The following is a 17,168-nucleotide window of genomic DNA, read 5'->3' as shown; positions in this document are numbered from 1 at the left end:
GTATGTCGTTCTTACATAAATAAAAGACAAAATGTCATTTTCTAGGGTTTCGTCTCATTAATTAGAGATAGGAAAATAAGCTTGTTCGTACACCATTGGCGTTCGTATAGATTTTTATTGATTTATCTCAAATTTTAATTGGCCTAAGTCAAATTTATTTACATTTATCTTCTCTGTGGATCAATAGGATTTTGAAAATTGTTATCGTATCTCGAGCCTTATCTACACGACTTGTGCTCAAGATCTCTTTACATTATTACTAGTTTTGTCGTAAGGATGAAGCATTCGTCACTAGAAATTACGTATCGAAACTCGCTTTGTCGCTATACTCGCTAGTAGGTTCAACCTAGACCGACTAAACTTAGGAATTTGTGCGTATTTAAATTCACTAATTATGAAGATTAGAGGTGTTAATTAAAAAAAAAATTAAAGATTGAGAATGCCACGTGGTGCGTTTAATTGGAAACGGACAATTAACGGTAAACCGTCACTAAAAGGATTAATTAAGAACCAATAAACATGCCTCCATGTCAGCAAATTAAAAATAAAAGCGAAAAGAAAAGGCTCTCCTTATCCCACGTCATTTCTAGGAGCGTATTAAACACGCGCCAATTATGAGGGGAAATGACAACTATTTCTCCCACTAATTTGAGTGGACCAAAATAGATAAATTTTAATTTTTTTTAATTAAAGAGATAATTTTTTTTATTTTAAAAAATAAATATTTTTTCATTGGAAATTGGTGGCCACAAAATTAGGAGTATAAGTAGACAAAATAGATAAGCTTATACCCTATCATTTTCAAATATGCCATTGCACTTATTACAATAATTAATGATTTACAAATATATATATATATATATATATATATATATACGGAGCCTCGACTCCTTTCTCTTGAGCCGAACAAAGCGACATCTTAGTCACTTTTGACTAAACCTTCGAGACTCACAAATGATTATGATACCATGTTAGGAATACAGATCTCCACAATAGTATGATATTATGCTCTCATAGTTGAAAGAGACCACGTATGAATGAGAATGATTCTCAAGATATAATAATTAAAAAATATTTAAAAGAATTAATGGTTATTATTTACCCGAGCCATAAGAACCAACTTATGGCTTCGAGCCTATGAAGCCTTTTATGGATCGTGTTCCCTAACCATACTCTTAAGTGGACCTCCAAAGTCCAATCCATCTTTTCATGTTGATTTGGAATTCTAAAGCCTCAATCATTCGGTTTAGGAGGAACTTCGCTTCGATGGATGTATACTCCATGACCCATGTACGTGTCGTGTTTTATAATTGAATAACATATACTACGTTACGTTTTATGCTATCATATATCCAAGAACCCAATCCGACCCAATTTGAATTTTTTTTTATTTCATTAAAATTCATGACATCGTTTATAAAAAAAAAAAAAATTCACGTATAATAGACATGTCATGCATATAGTGACGTCTCTATTTTATTAAGAAAAATAAGGTCACGAGAGGTTGGTGAGCGAGGTAATATGAGAAAGATATTGTTGTCGAATGATTGTCGATGGTGGGTCGATACATTTGGTTGTTTCTCACATTTTTTCCCTTCTCTACATATTGTTTTGTCCCTCTTGTTTGTAGCATCTCTTATGATCACCTTTTTTTTTTAAATAAAAAATAAAATTAAGCCATGTGACACGTGTTGCTATTCTAGTGGCGGAGGGAATACATATTTGGAGGAAAGATTAAGCTTACCACGTGTCAACACACGTTTCGTCTCCTGATTGGACCGAAACTTGAAACTTGCTTTGTCATCTTTTTTTATTTTTAGTGATTCAAAAAAAAATATTATAATTATTTTTTCCAACTCGAAATATTTAATTTAAGATTAAATACTAAAAAGCTAATTAATAAACTCAAATTTTAAAAGTTTATAGATAATATTGAATGTTCAATAAATTAAATATATTATTTAACGTAATAAAATAACTAAAATAAATATATTTCATGTACGACTTTTTTTTAAAAATTAATTAAATATTTAAAAAAAATAGTGCTGCAGTTGGAGTTCCCAGACAAAGGGGAGAGAGGGGTGGGATTAAATAGGTGGCAAGTGAAGGAAATGCCAAGTCAGCATTTGGGTATCCACGTGTACGTGATTACGTGTTGCCTATTTGGCTTTTTTTGAGAAACTTTTTGGGGCAAAGAAACTGTCTCCCTTTTGTACTTTTAATTCAGACTCTGCGCTCTCTTTTTTCTCAAAATTAAATATTATATTTCAATTTTATTTTAATATATTATATAGTCTCGTGTTCGTGTATTGAATTGAGACATTTTTTAGACTCAACTTAATTATTTTGAGTAAATAAAAATATATTTTTAAAATTAATTATAGATGTTCGAACTATAATTGATTTTAATAAATCAACGAACTTCTAATAACACTAAAATATGGGAGACAGACCGGTTGACTAATTTTAAATAGTTTATAAGTCTCTCGATTTTGTGATATTGTGTTGCGAATGCAGACATATAGATCATGATCAAAGTGCTCGTTAGTTGCATTGGAAGACTATTATCGTATTTTTATTTGTATTTCTATGTCACTTTTGTAACAACTCAAGCTCACCACTAGTAAATATTGTTTGTTTTGACTCATTACGAGTTGCATATTTTCGTTCTTCTACTTTCAAATGACATCATCATGTATATGAATAATAAACGTGAGTCGATCTAGGGTTTTAGAAAGTCGGGTCGTTGCATAACGAAATATTATTGGTGATTTTCGTTAAAGTTATTAATCATTAATTGTTTTAGTTGTTGTTGTCAAACATTAGTGATTTAAAAACCACGAACATAATAAGAACATAAGTATAGATGTCTCATCTTATTCGAGACGGGTACGGTATAATAAGTTCATAGTTCGATATAGGTGTTCTTAATGAGTCATAGGGTTAAGAAAGGCTAGGTTTTGATTTGTTTAAGGCAGCCAGCTTCTGGGTTTGAGAGGGTAATTTGACGCAGGTGGCTAACCCAATGGCTTGAAGAAACTTAATGAAATACCAACCAAAATCAATCTCCCACCATTCATGCCCATGCCTCGCTGAATACTCGAAGGCGTGGTGGTTGTTGTGCCATCCTTCTCCAAACGTTATCAAAGCTACCATCCTGAAAAAACGTACGAATTTTATCAGATGTAACGACTCAAACCCACCGCTAACAGATATTGTACTCCTTGGACTTGTTGTTTTCCTACTAACCCGATGTGGGATCTCACAATCCACCCCCTTCAAGATCCAGCGTATAAAGAATGTTTTGTTCTCCTCTCTACCCGACATGGGATCTCACAATCCACCTTCGTTGGGGTCGAGTGTCCTTGGCTGACACTCATTCCTTTCTCCAATCGATGTGAAACCCCACCAAATCCACCCCCTTTGAGGATCAGCCTCTTCGCTGACACATCCCCTAGTGTCCGGCTTTGATATTATTTGTAATGATCCAAGCTCACTACTAGCACATATTGTCCTCTCTCGGCTTTCTTTCCTTTCAAGGTTTTTAAAACTCATTTGCTTGGAAGATGTTTTGTTTCCTCCCAACCAATGTGGGATCTCACACTTCTCTTCAAAAATTTTAAAACGTGTCTGCTAGAGAGAGGTTTTCACACCCACATATAAGAATGTTTCGTTCTCCTCTCTAACCGACGCGGGATCTCATAAAAAAGTTCTTCACGTGCAAATAGTAAAAAAAGAGAGAAGAAAATTACCAATTGTTCTTAGATAAATCGCCTGTATTCCATGGTTGCTTTCCCCAAATATGGCAGACCGAATTGATCATAGATGTTACATGCAAGCTCACTACGAACCTCACGCACTACGAATAGTTCAATCAACACAAAACCCTAATCAATTTGGAGGTTAATCAATACTTATAATCATAATCAAACCATGCTTAGATTAATGATACCATTCCCCATATGACATAAGGAACTCCTCCAATAGCAAACAGCAACACTGAAAGAGCCAATGGATGAAGCCAATAGGTTTTATGCATAAACCTATAGAACCATTGTTTCTCCAAGTCTCTGACATTGTCTGGATTTGCATACTTAATAAAGAACATAAACGTGTTTCTTTCCACCTTTTTAAAGTTCTTAAAATAGTTCGGACACACTTTTTTAGTCAAGTTATAAGAATCGAAAAACCACATCATTTGACTAAACCAGAATCCGTATATAGGACTATGTGGATCTCGTTCCGTATCTACATATAGATGATGGCATCTGTGTGTACTCACCCAATCGATCGGATCACCCTAAAAAAAACAAATGGTTACGAAACACAATATAAATAGAATATGACGTAGAGGTTGGCAATGTCGAACCTGAATTGCATGAACGGCACAATAAGCAAGTGAATACTCTAGCCATTTAGGAAGTTTGAAAGCCCGATGTGTAAGATTTCTATGATACGAAACACTAATAGCCATGCCGGTTAGATTTCCTAATATCATAGCAAGAAAGAAACAAGTCCAAGTGAAATAGAAGGGTGCCAATATACAAAGTAGATGCAAAAGGAGAATGTATGAAGCATTATTTGTATCCAGCTTCGTCCACCTTTTCCTCGTAAACAGCATTGGAGGAGATTTCACCATGTTCTTTGCCTCTTTTTTGTTCTTGTTCTTGCAGCTATTGTTGAGGCTTCATCTATGGCGTACGTGTATTTATACTTGTGAAGAACATTAATATAAAGTTACAATTTTAGTTTATACACCCTTACCAATTTCGAGCTAAAGTTGGTTGAACGTTCTCCCTTATTTATTACCCACGTTGATGTAACGACCCAGATCCACTGCTAGCAGATATTGTCCTCTTTGGGCTTTCCCTTTCGCGCTTCTCCTCAAGGCTTTAAAACGCGTCTGTTAGGGGAATGTTTCCACACCCTTATAAAGGGTGGTTTGTTCTCCTCCCCAACCAATGTGGGACATCACAATCCACCCCCCTTCGGTGCCTAGCATCCTTGCTGGCACTCGTTCCTTTATCCAATCGATATGGGACCGCCCCCAAATTCACCCCGCTTTGGGGCCCAGAGTCCTTACTGGCACACCGCCTCGTGTCTACCCCCCTTCGGGAAACAGCGAGAAGGCCGACACATCGTCCGGTGACTGACTCTGATACCATTTGTAATGACCCAAATCCACTGCTAGCAGATATTGTCCTCTTTGGGCATTGTGATGTCCCAATTGGTTGGGGAGGAGAACAAACCACCGATATGTGGAAACCTTCCCCTAGCAGACGAGTTTTAAAGCCTTGAGGGGAAGCCCAAAAGGGAAAGCCCAAAGAGGATAATATCTGCTCGCGGTAAATCTGGGTCGTTGATTTCTGATTCACTAACGTATGCACTCGTTTTTTCTCCTGGGTTAAATTATAAATTCAATCGCTATTGTGTTAGATATGTATAGACTTTACTCGTAATCTATTTAATTCTCTTTAAAGAACGTTTAAAAGATAAATTGATTATATTTGACATGTTCTTGAACTTTCATCAATGCACAAAAATGATGTATGTAGGGTTGGTATGTGAAAGTGATACTCACTTATATATAAAAATGATGCATACAGGACGAAGGTTAGGAAGTATAAATTGATTTTTTTTTAGTAAGTTTCGTGTGCATGAAAGTGATGTTTATGAAACTATGCACATCTCGAGAATTAGTAAAGAATTAGAATCCAATACTAGATTTTAGGTTCTCACCCCGATAGTAGGATCACTATCGAAAAATACATCCTAGATGACGGACGATGTTTACTACAAACCATGAAATATGACCGATATCTACGTCATATGACCGCAGTATCAATTTCTATCAAAATATTAGGGTTAGTTCAATGGACAAAAATATATACCATCTACCAAAGGTAGAGATGTTCGTTTAATCTGTGGGACTGAGGTCCTATGGTGACCTCTTTCGAGCGAGCCTAGAATTGAGGAGGGAGCGAGAGATATTTATCTCCATTAGCAAAATAGGGTATGTCCCCTATTCTTCGTGCTAACGAGGATGTACACCGTTTGAATTGGGTTGGGTTGAGGGAATTTTTTGGACCAACCAAAAGATTAGGTTGGTTAGATTGGTAACCCAATTCAACCCGAAAATTTTTGCAACCAACCTAAGGTTAGGTTATCGAGTTGTTATAATTTTTTTTATTTATCCACAATTCATTATTATTCAATACAATCTTACATAAAATATATTAAAAGATCACAAACAAAAACATACTAATCTATAATCATTAAAAAAAAATTATAATGTCCTAATTCAATATTACTATAGAACTAAGACAACTAAATACAGACACTTCCTTTGAGTTACTTTAACAAATATTTTACATGACATGTTAGAGGTCCTATCGAAAAAACAATGTAACAGGTTGTAACATAGATAATAAACAAGTTTGGAAGCAGGCAGCCTCGAAACGATGGCGATGGACCTCACGTAGGCTATGGTCGACCCACCTCCTCCACGACGTGATTTGCAGCATTGGCAACCGACGTTGAACGGTAAAAGGCAAAAAATCTCAGTCAAACTATTTTTCTTTCGTGAGTGGAGAGACAGAACACTTTTCTATTATTTCTCTGTCGTATGCCTTTTTTGTCGGATTCTTAATAATAAAGGCTAATAAAACGCTACTATTTTCTATAACCATTGTTAGCCTTTCATCTACTAACTCTTCTCCTTTCATTTTTTCACTAACTTTCACTATTTACTATAACAACGACTCTCGACATTTCATCTAACTTTTGGCCTTTCACTTTTCTACTAACTTCCAGGTTTATTTAACATGAACGAGCGGCGGCGTAACGATCTTGGGAGATTTCTGGTAGCGGTGGAGCAAACCCACAAACCAAGACGTACAGCGACGATCCCTCTAACTACAGGTGGCCAACATTTCTCGAGTAGCGACCACGACGCTCGTTCCTTTCTCCAACATCGAAGATTTTAATCATTAATTGTTTCATATACGGTTTCTCGGTTTAATTGTTTCCTTTCTCCAACATCGAGTCGATCTACGGTTTCAGAAAGTGGGATAAACAACATCGAAGAGTTTAATCATTAATTGTTTTAGTTGTTGTCCGACAAACATGCATCATTCTTAATTAATTTCATATAGTTGAGTATTTATTAATACGTGTTTGCTAGGGAGAGGTTTTCATGTCAAACTTTCTCTCAATGTTTTTAAAACGTGTGATCTCACAATCCACCCCCCTTCGGGATCCAGCGTTCTTGTTGAAACTCGTTCCTTTCTCCAATCGATGTGGAACCCCATTGAATCTACCTCCTTTGGGGCTCAGCCTCTTCGTTGGCACGTCGCCTAGTGTTTGACTCTAATACCATTTTTAAAAATACGTGTGTTAGTGAGAGGTTTTCACCCTATTATAAAGAATGGTTCATTCTCCTCCCCAACCGAAATACTATAAGTCTATTATTATCGTTTAAACTTATTTAATTTAAGATTAAATCCTAAAAAGTTAATTAATAAACTATAATATAAAATTAAAAATTTATAGATAATATTGAATGTTCAATAAATTAAATATATTTTTTAACGTAATAAAATAACTAAAATAAATATATTTCATGACTTTTTTTTTAAAATTAATTAAATATTATAAAAAAAAAATAGTGCTGCAGTTGGAGTTCCCAGACAGAGGGGAGGGAGAGGGGTGGGATTAAATAGGTGGCAAGCGAAGGAAATGCCAAGTCAGCATTTGGGTATCCACGTGTATGTGATTACTTGTTGCTTACGGTTCTAAAACGCGTATGTTAGGGGAGGTTTCCACACCTTTGTAAGGAATGTTTCGTTCTCCTCTCCAACCGACGTGGGATCTCACAACTTCAAACACATTACTCTAGATTTTTCATAGACATTTTCTTTCGTTTATTGCGAACTTGGTACACTCGGTACATTATTTTCAAATTTGATTCAAGTGGGGTACTATGTACAAAGTGTAGTTATTTTTTGAAATTGCATATTTTCGTTCTTCCACTTTAAAATGACACGTTCATGTATATGGGTAACAAACCTGAGTCGATCTAGGGTTTTAGAAAGTCGAGTCGTTACACAAGTATAAATGACGAACACAGTAACAACGAACACAGTAACAACACAAGTATATATGTCTTATTTTAATTGAAACGGGTACGATATAATAAGTTCATACATGGATATAATATTGATTTTGCAACACATTCAGAAATGAGACAATATAATAATGGTGTTCTTAACGAATCATAGGGTTAAGTAAGGTGAGGCTTTGATTTGTTTTAAGGCAGCTAAGTTGTGGGTTTGAGAGGGTAACTTGACGCAGGTGGCTAACCCAATGACTTGAAGGAACTTAATGATATACCAACCAAAGTCAATCTGCCACCATTCATGCCCATGCCTCGCTGAATACTCGAACGCGTGGTGGTTGTTGTGTCATCCTTCTCCAAACGTTATCAAAGCTACCATCCTCGAAAAAAAAAAACATACAAATTTGATCAAATGTAACGACCAAAGTCCACCGCTAACTGATATTGTCCTCTTTGGACTTTCTATTCTCCTACCAACCCGGTGTGGGATCTCACAATCCACCCCCTTCAGGGTCTAGCGTATAAAGAATGTACCGTTCTCCTCTCCACCTGATGTGGATCTCGCAATCCACCTCCGCTGGGGTCCAGTGTCCTTCACTGACACTTATTCTTTTCTCCAATCGATGTGGGACCCCCACCAAATCCACCCCATTCGAGAATCAGCCTCTTTGCTGGCACATCCCAGTATGTGGCTTTGATACCATTTGTAATGACCCAATCTCACCACTAGCACATATTGTCCTCTTTGGGCTTTCCCTTTCGTGCTTCCTCTCAAGATTTTTAAAACGCATTTGGTAGGAAGAGATTTTTACACTCTTATAAAAAATGCTTCGTTTTCCTCCCCAACAGAGGTGGGATCTCACACTTTTCAAGATTTTTAAAACGCGTCTGCTACAGAGAGGTTTCCACACTCACATAAAAAATGTTTCGTTCTCTTCTCCAAACGATGTGGGATCTCGTAAAAAAGTTCTTCACGTGCAAATGGTAAAAAAAGAGAGAAGAAAATTACCAATTGTTCTTCGATAAATCGCCCGTATTCCATGGTTGCTTTCCCCAAATATGGCATACTGAATTGACCATAGATGTTATGTGCAAGCTCAATACAAACCTCACGCACTATGAATAGTTCAATCAACACAAAACCCTAATCAATTTGGAGGTTAATCAATACTTATAATTATAATCAAACCATAGTTAGATTAATTATACCATTCCCCATATAATTATAATCAATACTTGTTTCTTTCCCCCTTTTCAAAGTTCTTAAAATACTTCGGACACACTTTTCTAGTCAAATTATACGAATCGAAAAACCACATCATTTGACTAAACCAAAATCCGTATATCGGACTATGTGGGTCTCGTTCCGTATCGACGTATCGATGATGACACCTGTGTGTGCTCACCCAATTGATTGGATCACCTACAAAAAAAAAAAAAAACAAATGGTTGTCAAACATGGTATTCGATAGAATATGATGCAGAGGTTGGCAATGTCGAACCTGAATTGCATGAGCGGCACAATAAGCAAGAAAATACTCGAGCCATTTGGGAAGTTTGAAGGCTCGATGTGCTAGATTTCTATGATACGAAACACTAATGGCCATGCCGGTTAGATTTCGGAAGAAAGAAACAAGTCCAAGTGAAATAGAAGGGTGCCAAAATGCAAAGTAGATGCAAGAGGAGAATGTAGGAAGCATTATTTGTATCCAGCTTCGTCCACCTTTTCCTCGTAAAGAGCATTGGAGGAGATTTCATCATGTTCTTTGGCTTTTTTGGTATTGTTTAGGCTTCATCTATGTGTGTATTTATAGTTGTGAAGAACATACATTAACTTAGTTTATTGATCCCAAAATCTTCAACCATTTCCATTGCAACATTTATGAACTTGCAAGCACCAACATTATACACCCTTACTTATTTCCTGCTAAAGTTGGTTGAACGTCGTCTACGTTAATTTTTTGGGTTAAATTATAAATTTAGTATTGTATTTGATATGTTCTTCAACTTTGTTCGATGTCTCTTTAGATCTTTTTAATGTTAGCATTAAATTGCTCTCGATCCCGAGAGACCTATAGTTGGACAAGTCCTTATTTGAGTAAATCTTTTGTCGCTTAGTTTGAGGTTTGGAGTTAGTATCGTTGGAATGCCTTAGGGCTAAGTTGGATGGTTGGTTGCTGCATATGATCGATATGTGATTGATGTTATGTATGGTTGTGGGACCTCATGCATGTGTGATCGTTGAAATTATAAAATACTCGTATTGTGAGATCCCACATCAGTGGTGAGGAGAACGAAATACCTTTTATAAGGGTGTGGAAACCTCTCCCTAACATACGCGTTTTAAAAACTTTGAGGGGAAGTCCGAAAGAAAAAGCACAAAGCGGACAATATCTGGTAGCAATGGGCTTGGGCCGTTACCTATATAGTTTGAGATTCTACATGCATGAAAGTGATGATTGTAGGGTCAGTTTGTGTGAAAATAATACTCACTTATGTATGAAAATGATGCATTCGCAAACAAGGTTAGGAAGTATTATATATTTGATGATTCCTTAGTGAGTTTTGTGTGTACGAAAGTGATGTTCGTAGAATTATGTACATCTCGAGATTTAGAAAAGAATTAGAATTCAATACTAAATTTTAAGGCGAGTATCGAAAGCTCGGATCACTATCTAAAAAATACATCCTTAAAATACATCCTAGGTGACACACATGTTTATTACAAGACCATGAATCCTAGGTGACACATGTTTATTACAAGACCATGAATCCTAGGTGACACACATGTTTATCACACGACCATGAATCCTAGGTGACACACATGTTTATTACACGACCATGAATCCTAGGTGACACACATGTTTATTACACGACCATGAATTATTCACCAATTAATTTTTTATTTGATATCAATTTGAATTTTATGTTCGATCAATATTTGATTTTTTTTATTAACAAAAAAAAAAACTGACAATGATCCATTTAATAACCGTTTCCTAAGTCGGTAACTGAACCCATTAAGCCAAATTCAATGAATATGAAAAATAATAATAATAATAATTGATGTCTTTATTACCGTAAAAATAGTTAAAAGATTCTAGATTTAAATGTGACAAATTAAAAAATTTTAAATTTTAAATTTAAATAAAAAATTTGAATGATTGGTTTACTTCTCCAACTCAAATCTCACAATTTCGATCATTACCCTACATTTTTTCTAGACGTTTTCTTTCATTTGTTTAGAAAAATTAATACACTGTTTGTGGAGATTCGAGTAGGGTACTCCGTACAAAGTGCCGTTATTTTTTGAAACATATGAGGTCACCACTAGTATATGTTTGTTCTTTCACTTTAAAATGACATCTTCATGTATATGGGTAACAAACCTGAGTCGATCTAGGGTTTTAGAAAGTCGAGTCGTTACACAAGTATAAATGATGAATACAGTAACAACACAAATATAAATGTCTTATTTTAATCGAAACGGGTACGATATAATAAGTTCATACATGGATATAATATTGATTTTGCAACACATTCAGAAATGAGACAATATAATAATGGTGTTCTTAATGTATCATAGGGTTAAGTAAGGTGAGGCTTTGATTTGTTTAAGGCAGCTAAGTTGTGGGTTTGAGAGGGTAATTTGACGCAGGTGGCTAACCCAATGACTTGAAGGAACTTAATGACATACCAACCAAAATCAATCTGCCACCATACATGCCCATGCCTTGCTGAATACTCGAAGGCGTGGTGGTTGTTGTGCCATCCTTCTCCAAACGTTATCAAAGCTACCAACCTGAAAAAAACATACAAATTTGATCAAATGCAACGACTCAAACCCATCGCTAGTAGATGTTGTCCTCTTTAGACTTTCTGTTCTCCTACCAACCCGGTGTGGGATCTCACAATCCACCTCCTTCAAGATACAGCGTATAAAAAATGTTCCGTTCTCCTCTTCACCCAATGTGGGATCTCATAATCCACCTCCGTTGGGGTCTAGTGTCTTTCATTGACACTCATTCCTTTCTCAAATCGATGTGGGACCCCACCAAATCCACCCCCTTCGAGGATCAGCCTCTTTACTAGCACATTCCAGTATCTGGCTTTGATACCATTTGTAACGATCCAAGCTCACCACTAGCACATATTGTCTTCTTTCGGACTTCCTCTCAAGGTTTTTAAAACGCGTTTGCTAGGAAGAGATTTCCACACTCTTATAAAAAAATGCTTTGTTTTCTTCCCCAAGAGTTTGGATCTTACACTTCTCAAGATTTTTAAAAGGCGTCTGCTACAGAGAGGTTTCCACACCCACATAAAAAATGTTTCGTTCTCCTCTCCAATCGATGCGGGATCTCATAAAAAAGTTCTTCACGTGCAAATAGTAAAAAAAAAAAAGAGAAGAAAATTACCAATTGTTCCTCGATAAATCGCCCGTATTCCATGGTTGCTTTCCCCAAATATGGCAGACCGAATTGATCATAGATGTTACATGCAAGCTCACTACGAACCTCACACACTACGAATAGTTCAATCAACACAAAACCCTAATCAATTTGGAGGTTAATCAATACTTATAATCATAATCAAACCATGCTTAGATTAATTATACCATTCCCCATATGACATAAGGAACTCCTCCAACACCATACAGCAACCCTGCCAGAGCCAATGGATGAAGCCAATAGGTTTTATGCATAAACCTATAGAACCATTGTTTCTCCAAGTCCCTGACATTGTCTGGATATCCATGCTTCATGAAGAACATAAACATGTTTCTTTCCACCTTTTCAAAGTTCTTAAAATAGTTCGGACACACTTTTCTAGTCAAGTTATAGGAATCGAAAAACCACGTCATTTGACTAAACCAAAATCCGTATATCGGACTATGTGGGTCTCGTTCTGTATCGACGTATCGATGATGGCATCTGTGTGTGCTCACCCAATCGATCGGATCACCCTAGAAAACAACAAATGGTTATCAAACATAGTATTAGATAGAATATGATGTAGAGGTTGACAATGTCGAACCTGAATTGCATGAGCGGCACAATAAGCAAGGGAATACTCGAGCCATTTGGGAAGTTTGAAGGCCCGATGTGCAAGGTTTCTATGATACGAAACACTAATGGCCATGCCGGTTAGATTTCCTAATATGATAGTAAGAAAGAAACAAGTCCAAGTGAAATAGAAGGGTGCCAAAATACAAAGTAGATGCAAAAGGAGAAAGTAAGAAGCAACATTTCTATCGAATTTGGTCCATTTTTTCCTCGTAAAGAGCATTGGAGGAGATTGCACCATGTTGTTTGGATGTTTTTTTTGTTGTTCTTGATGCTATTGTATGTGTATTTATAGTTGTGAAGAACATAAATATGAAGTTATAATGCCATTTTTCAGAACATTTATGAATTGACATGCACCAAAACACTACACCCTTACTTTAATTCCTGCTAAAAGTGGTTGAACGGCCTCCCTAATTTATTACTCAAGTAATTTTTTTTTTTTTTACTTTTAATGGTAGGTGGACTTTTTAAATGTGAAATTGATTTCTTATTGACTTTTAAACGGGATCAAAACATTCTTTATAAGGCGTGGAAACTTCTCTTTAATAGACGCGTTTAAAAACTGTGAGCCTGACGACGATACATAACGGGTTAAATCTGACAACATCTACTAGTGGTAGGCTTTGGTTGTTACAAATGTTATCAAAGTCAGACATCGAGCGGTGTGCCAACGATGGCATCGGGCCCTAAGGGGGTGGATTGTGATATCTCACATTGGTTGAAGAGGGAAACGAAACATTACTTATAAAGGTGTGGAATCTCCCTCTAGATGACGCATTTTAAAACTGTGAGGCTGACTGTGATACGTAATGGGCCAAATAAGATAATATCTACTGATGGAGACAATATCAGCTAGTAGTGGGTATGAGCTTTGGTTGTTATAAATGTTATCAGAGTCAAACATCGGGCGGTGTGCCAACGATGACGTCGGGCCCTAAGGGGGTGGATTGTGAGATCTCACAATGGTTGAAGAAGAAAACAAAATATTACTTATAAAGGTGTGGAAATCTCCCCCTAAGATGACGCATTTTAAAACCGTGAGGCTAACTGTGATACGTAATGGGTCAAAGCAGATAATACCTACCGATGGAGACAATATCGGCTAATAGTGGGTCTGGGCTGTTACAAATGGTATTAGAGTCAAATATCGGGCGGTGTGCGAGCAAAGACATTAGGCTAGAGGTGAACTTAGGTTGTTACGTAAATCTTCCATAACACACGATCCCAAGATTTAGTGTTAATATTGTGATTTGTGTTTATAGCTGGATTAACTTAAATATAAGTGTAATGAGGAAATCAAATTATCTATTAGAATGTCTTAGTACTAGGTTATATGATTGGTTGTTGCACGATAGCGATGTGTTTTCCTGAAATAACAAGACATTATGTATGATGGTCACGTGTATTGTGAAAAACGTCTCGTGTAAGAAATATTTTGTGTTGTATAATGTTTCAACATGTCTACTAGACGTTTTTTTATAATATTTAGTTTATGTTCTTTTATGTTCGAGGTTATACCAAATAAAATTAAAATCACTTTTAAATTTTAAGGGTATTAAACAAAATAAAAAAAAAATAATACTATTGGATCACTAAATTTATAATTTAATTAAAAACAAGACCAATTTAAAAATTATTTATCTTTAACCATTATAATTTCAAATTTTCAATTTTTTATTTTAAAAATTGTGAAATGAATACAAAACGACGAATTTATTATTTATTTGGCGGCGGACCACCGTGGTGTCGGAAGGGCCATGACCCATACTATCATTAATTAAACAATTAATTATTACAATAAAAAAAAATCATTTTCAACCATTTTTTTAAATTTTTTATACAATTATTTATTCATTCACTAATTTTCAATTTGAATATATTTATCTCAACTTTATGAATAAAATAAATCTTAAAACATTTTAACCATTTTGTTGTTTTATTATTCATATTTTTTAATTAAATATGGGTGTTTATATATATATATATATATATGATTGTTATAAATTACGAATGTCACGCTGTTGTAAAACAATTGATACAGTTACTCATTTAATATCACGTTAATGAAGTGTTAAGTCGGGTTATGTCTCAAAGCATTCAAACATGATTATATCAATAGAGATAACTGTTCTCACTTATATCTCGTTGATCTCTTGTTTTCCTTACCCGTGAATGATTATTTTAGAAGAAGAACGTATATCAAATTGGTTGAAATTTTTCCTCTACGAAAACAAGATTTTACACAACGAAGGTGGCATGAACATACATATAATAGAGTTCGTTTGAATGTGGACGATCGAAAATGCGTACCCTATAAGTTAGCTTGTGATATTAATATTCATGAATGCATAGCTTCTCTCATTGGTTTGACAACTTGACCAAGGGTTCAATCAAGAGCTATATAGATATCATATCAATCTACCCATCTATAACCTATTGATTTAATGACTTCCCATTTAAATAGTCGTATCACAATCGAACTAATCGAACTAATGTGTTACTCAAGCTATAATATTCGTTACGACCAAGCTAAAGTAATGCACTGAATATATAACCAAGTTTGAAATCTCGGTTTCATGTCGTAATTAATACATTTAATAGAGCTTGAAACCTCAACTACTTAGTTTGTTATACAAATCATGTGAGATCTCCATGTCGGTTGGAGAGAAAAACGAAGTATTTCTTATAAGGGTGTGAAAATCTCTCTGTGAGGTTGACACTGATACAAGCGAACAATATCTACTAGAGGTGGGCTTAGGGTGTTACAAATGGTATTAGAGCTAGACTCTGGGCTATGTGCCAGCGGGAACGCTGGGGCCTCTGTGAGGTCCCACATCGATTGGAGAGGAGAACGAAGCATTTAGCGGTGGGTTTGAGTTGTTACAAACATCAAATTCATGTCACAATCAAAATATTGTGTTTCCCAAGCTAAAATGTTCGTTTACGGGTCATGCTACATTAATCCTCTTAAACAAAAATTGATAACCTCAACTCCTTAGTCATTTGACATCATTAATATAACATTGGATATAAAATCTATCGTTATCTATAGCTTATTAAATGACTTTAGCTAAATAATCATGCACATTAATATTTTCGAGGGTCACGCTACATTAATAAAGAGAATAAAATAGCTTATAATCTCGGCTCCTTAGTTCGAGATATACACTCTAACTCGAACGATTTGACATCTTAGTCTAAATTGTCAATTTAAATATTGTTTATGGAATGCTTAATTCATTCTCGTTATGACAACAACTTTAAGAAGTTTCGAGTCGTTAGTCCACATGTTACACATCTTCCATCATAATAATGAGAAATAAGTATATGCATGTGAATCTGTCACGTCGTTGTTCCGTGAATATTACTCACTTTAAGTTCAATCCTTTTGTTGGTAGATACGACATGTTCATACAATCGAGTTAAGTCTCTCAAACAGGTCTCTTTGTAGCAATGGATAGGGATGGACCAGCTTCATGGGTTTGGTACTTTGGATATGGGCATGGTGGCTGATATGAGTTATGAATCTTTTGTTCAGCAGAGTAGCCATTAAATGATCTCTGGTAGCTAAATGAATGCTCAAATTGCTTGTAGTTTCAAATATATGTTATGCAACAGTCGAAGCTGAAGCCCACTGCTAACAGATATTGTTGCTTTAGTCTGTTATGTATCGTCGTTAATCTCACGATTTTAAAATACATCTGTTAGGGAGGTTTCCACACTCAAGGGAATGTTTCGTTCCTCTCTTCCACCGATGTGGGTTCTCACAATCCACTCCTTTCGGGGCCCAGTAAAGAATGTTTTTTCCCTTCTCCAACCGATGGAGATCTCATAATCCACCTTCCTTAGGGGCCCAACGTCTTTACTGACACACCGTCTAGTGACTGCCTCTTATACCATTTGAAATGACTCAAGCCTACTGCTAGCAGATATTGTCCATTTTGGCCTGGTACGTATCGTCGTTAGCCTCACGGTTTTAAGACCCT

The 17,168-nt window shown here is 35.8% G+C and overlaps 2 protein-coding genes and 1 pseudogene across 2 annotated transcripts; all 3 read right to left on the bottom strand.

Moving 5' to 3' along the window:
• Positions 1-2,943: 2,943 nt before the first annotated feature.
• On the bottom strand, positions 2,944-4,627 carry LOC111807775 (palmitoyl-monogalactosyldiacylglycerol delta-7 desaturase, chloroplastic-like). Its single transcript, XM_023693642.2, has 5 exons — positions 4,370-4,627; positions 4,160-4,300; positions 3,953-4,093; positions 3,753-3,859; positions 2,944-3,157 (listed from the first exon to the last, which is right to left on the bottom strand). The coding sequence occupies exons 1-5, from the start codon at positions 4,619-4,621 to the stop codon at positions 2,944-2,946; spliced, it is 855 nt and encodes a 284-aa protein (XP_023549410.2). The 5' UTR covers positions 4,622-4,627.
• A 3,562-nt stretch (positions 4,628-8,189) lies between these two features.
• Positions 8,190-9,877, bottom strand: LOC111807774 (palmitoyl-monogalactosyldiacylglycerol delta-7 desaturase, chloroplastic-like; annotated as a pseudogene).
• A 1,689-nt stretch (positions 9,878-11,566) lies between these two features.
• Positions 11,567-13,457, bottom strand: LOC111807773 (palmitoyl-monogalactosyldiacylglycerol delta-7 desaturase, chloroplastic). The gene is made up of 4 exons (XM_023693640.2): positions 13,151-13,457; positions 12,732-13,079; positions 12,532-12,638; positions 11,567-11,918 (listed from the first exon to the last, which is right to left on the bottom strand). Exons 1-4 carry the CDS (start codon positions 13,418-13,420, stop codon positions 11,705-11,707), a joined length of 939 nt encoding a protein of 312 aa, XP_023549408.2. The 5' UTR covers positions 13,421-13,457; the 3' UTR covers positions 11,567-11,704.
• Positions 13,458-17,168: the final 3,711 nt, after the last annotated feature.

This window comes from Cucurbita pepo, chromosome 12, assembly GCF_057944985.1.
Source record: "Cucurbita pepo subsp. pepo isolate OVF chromosome 12, ASM5794498v1, whole genome shotgun sequence".
Classification (NCBI taxonomy): Eukaryota; Viridiplantae; Streptophyta; class Magnoliopsida; order Cucurbitales; family Cucurbitaceae; genus Cucurbita; species Cucurbita pepo.
This window is presented reverse-complemented; position numbering and strand designations above follow the sequence as displayed.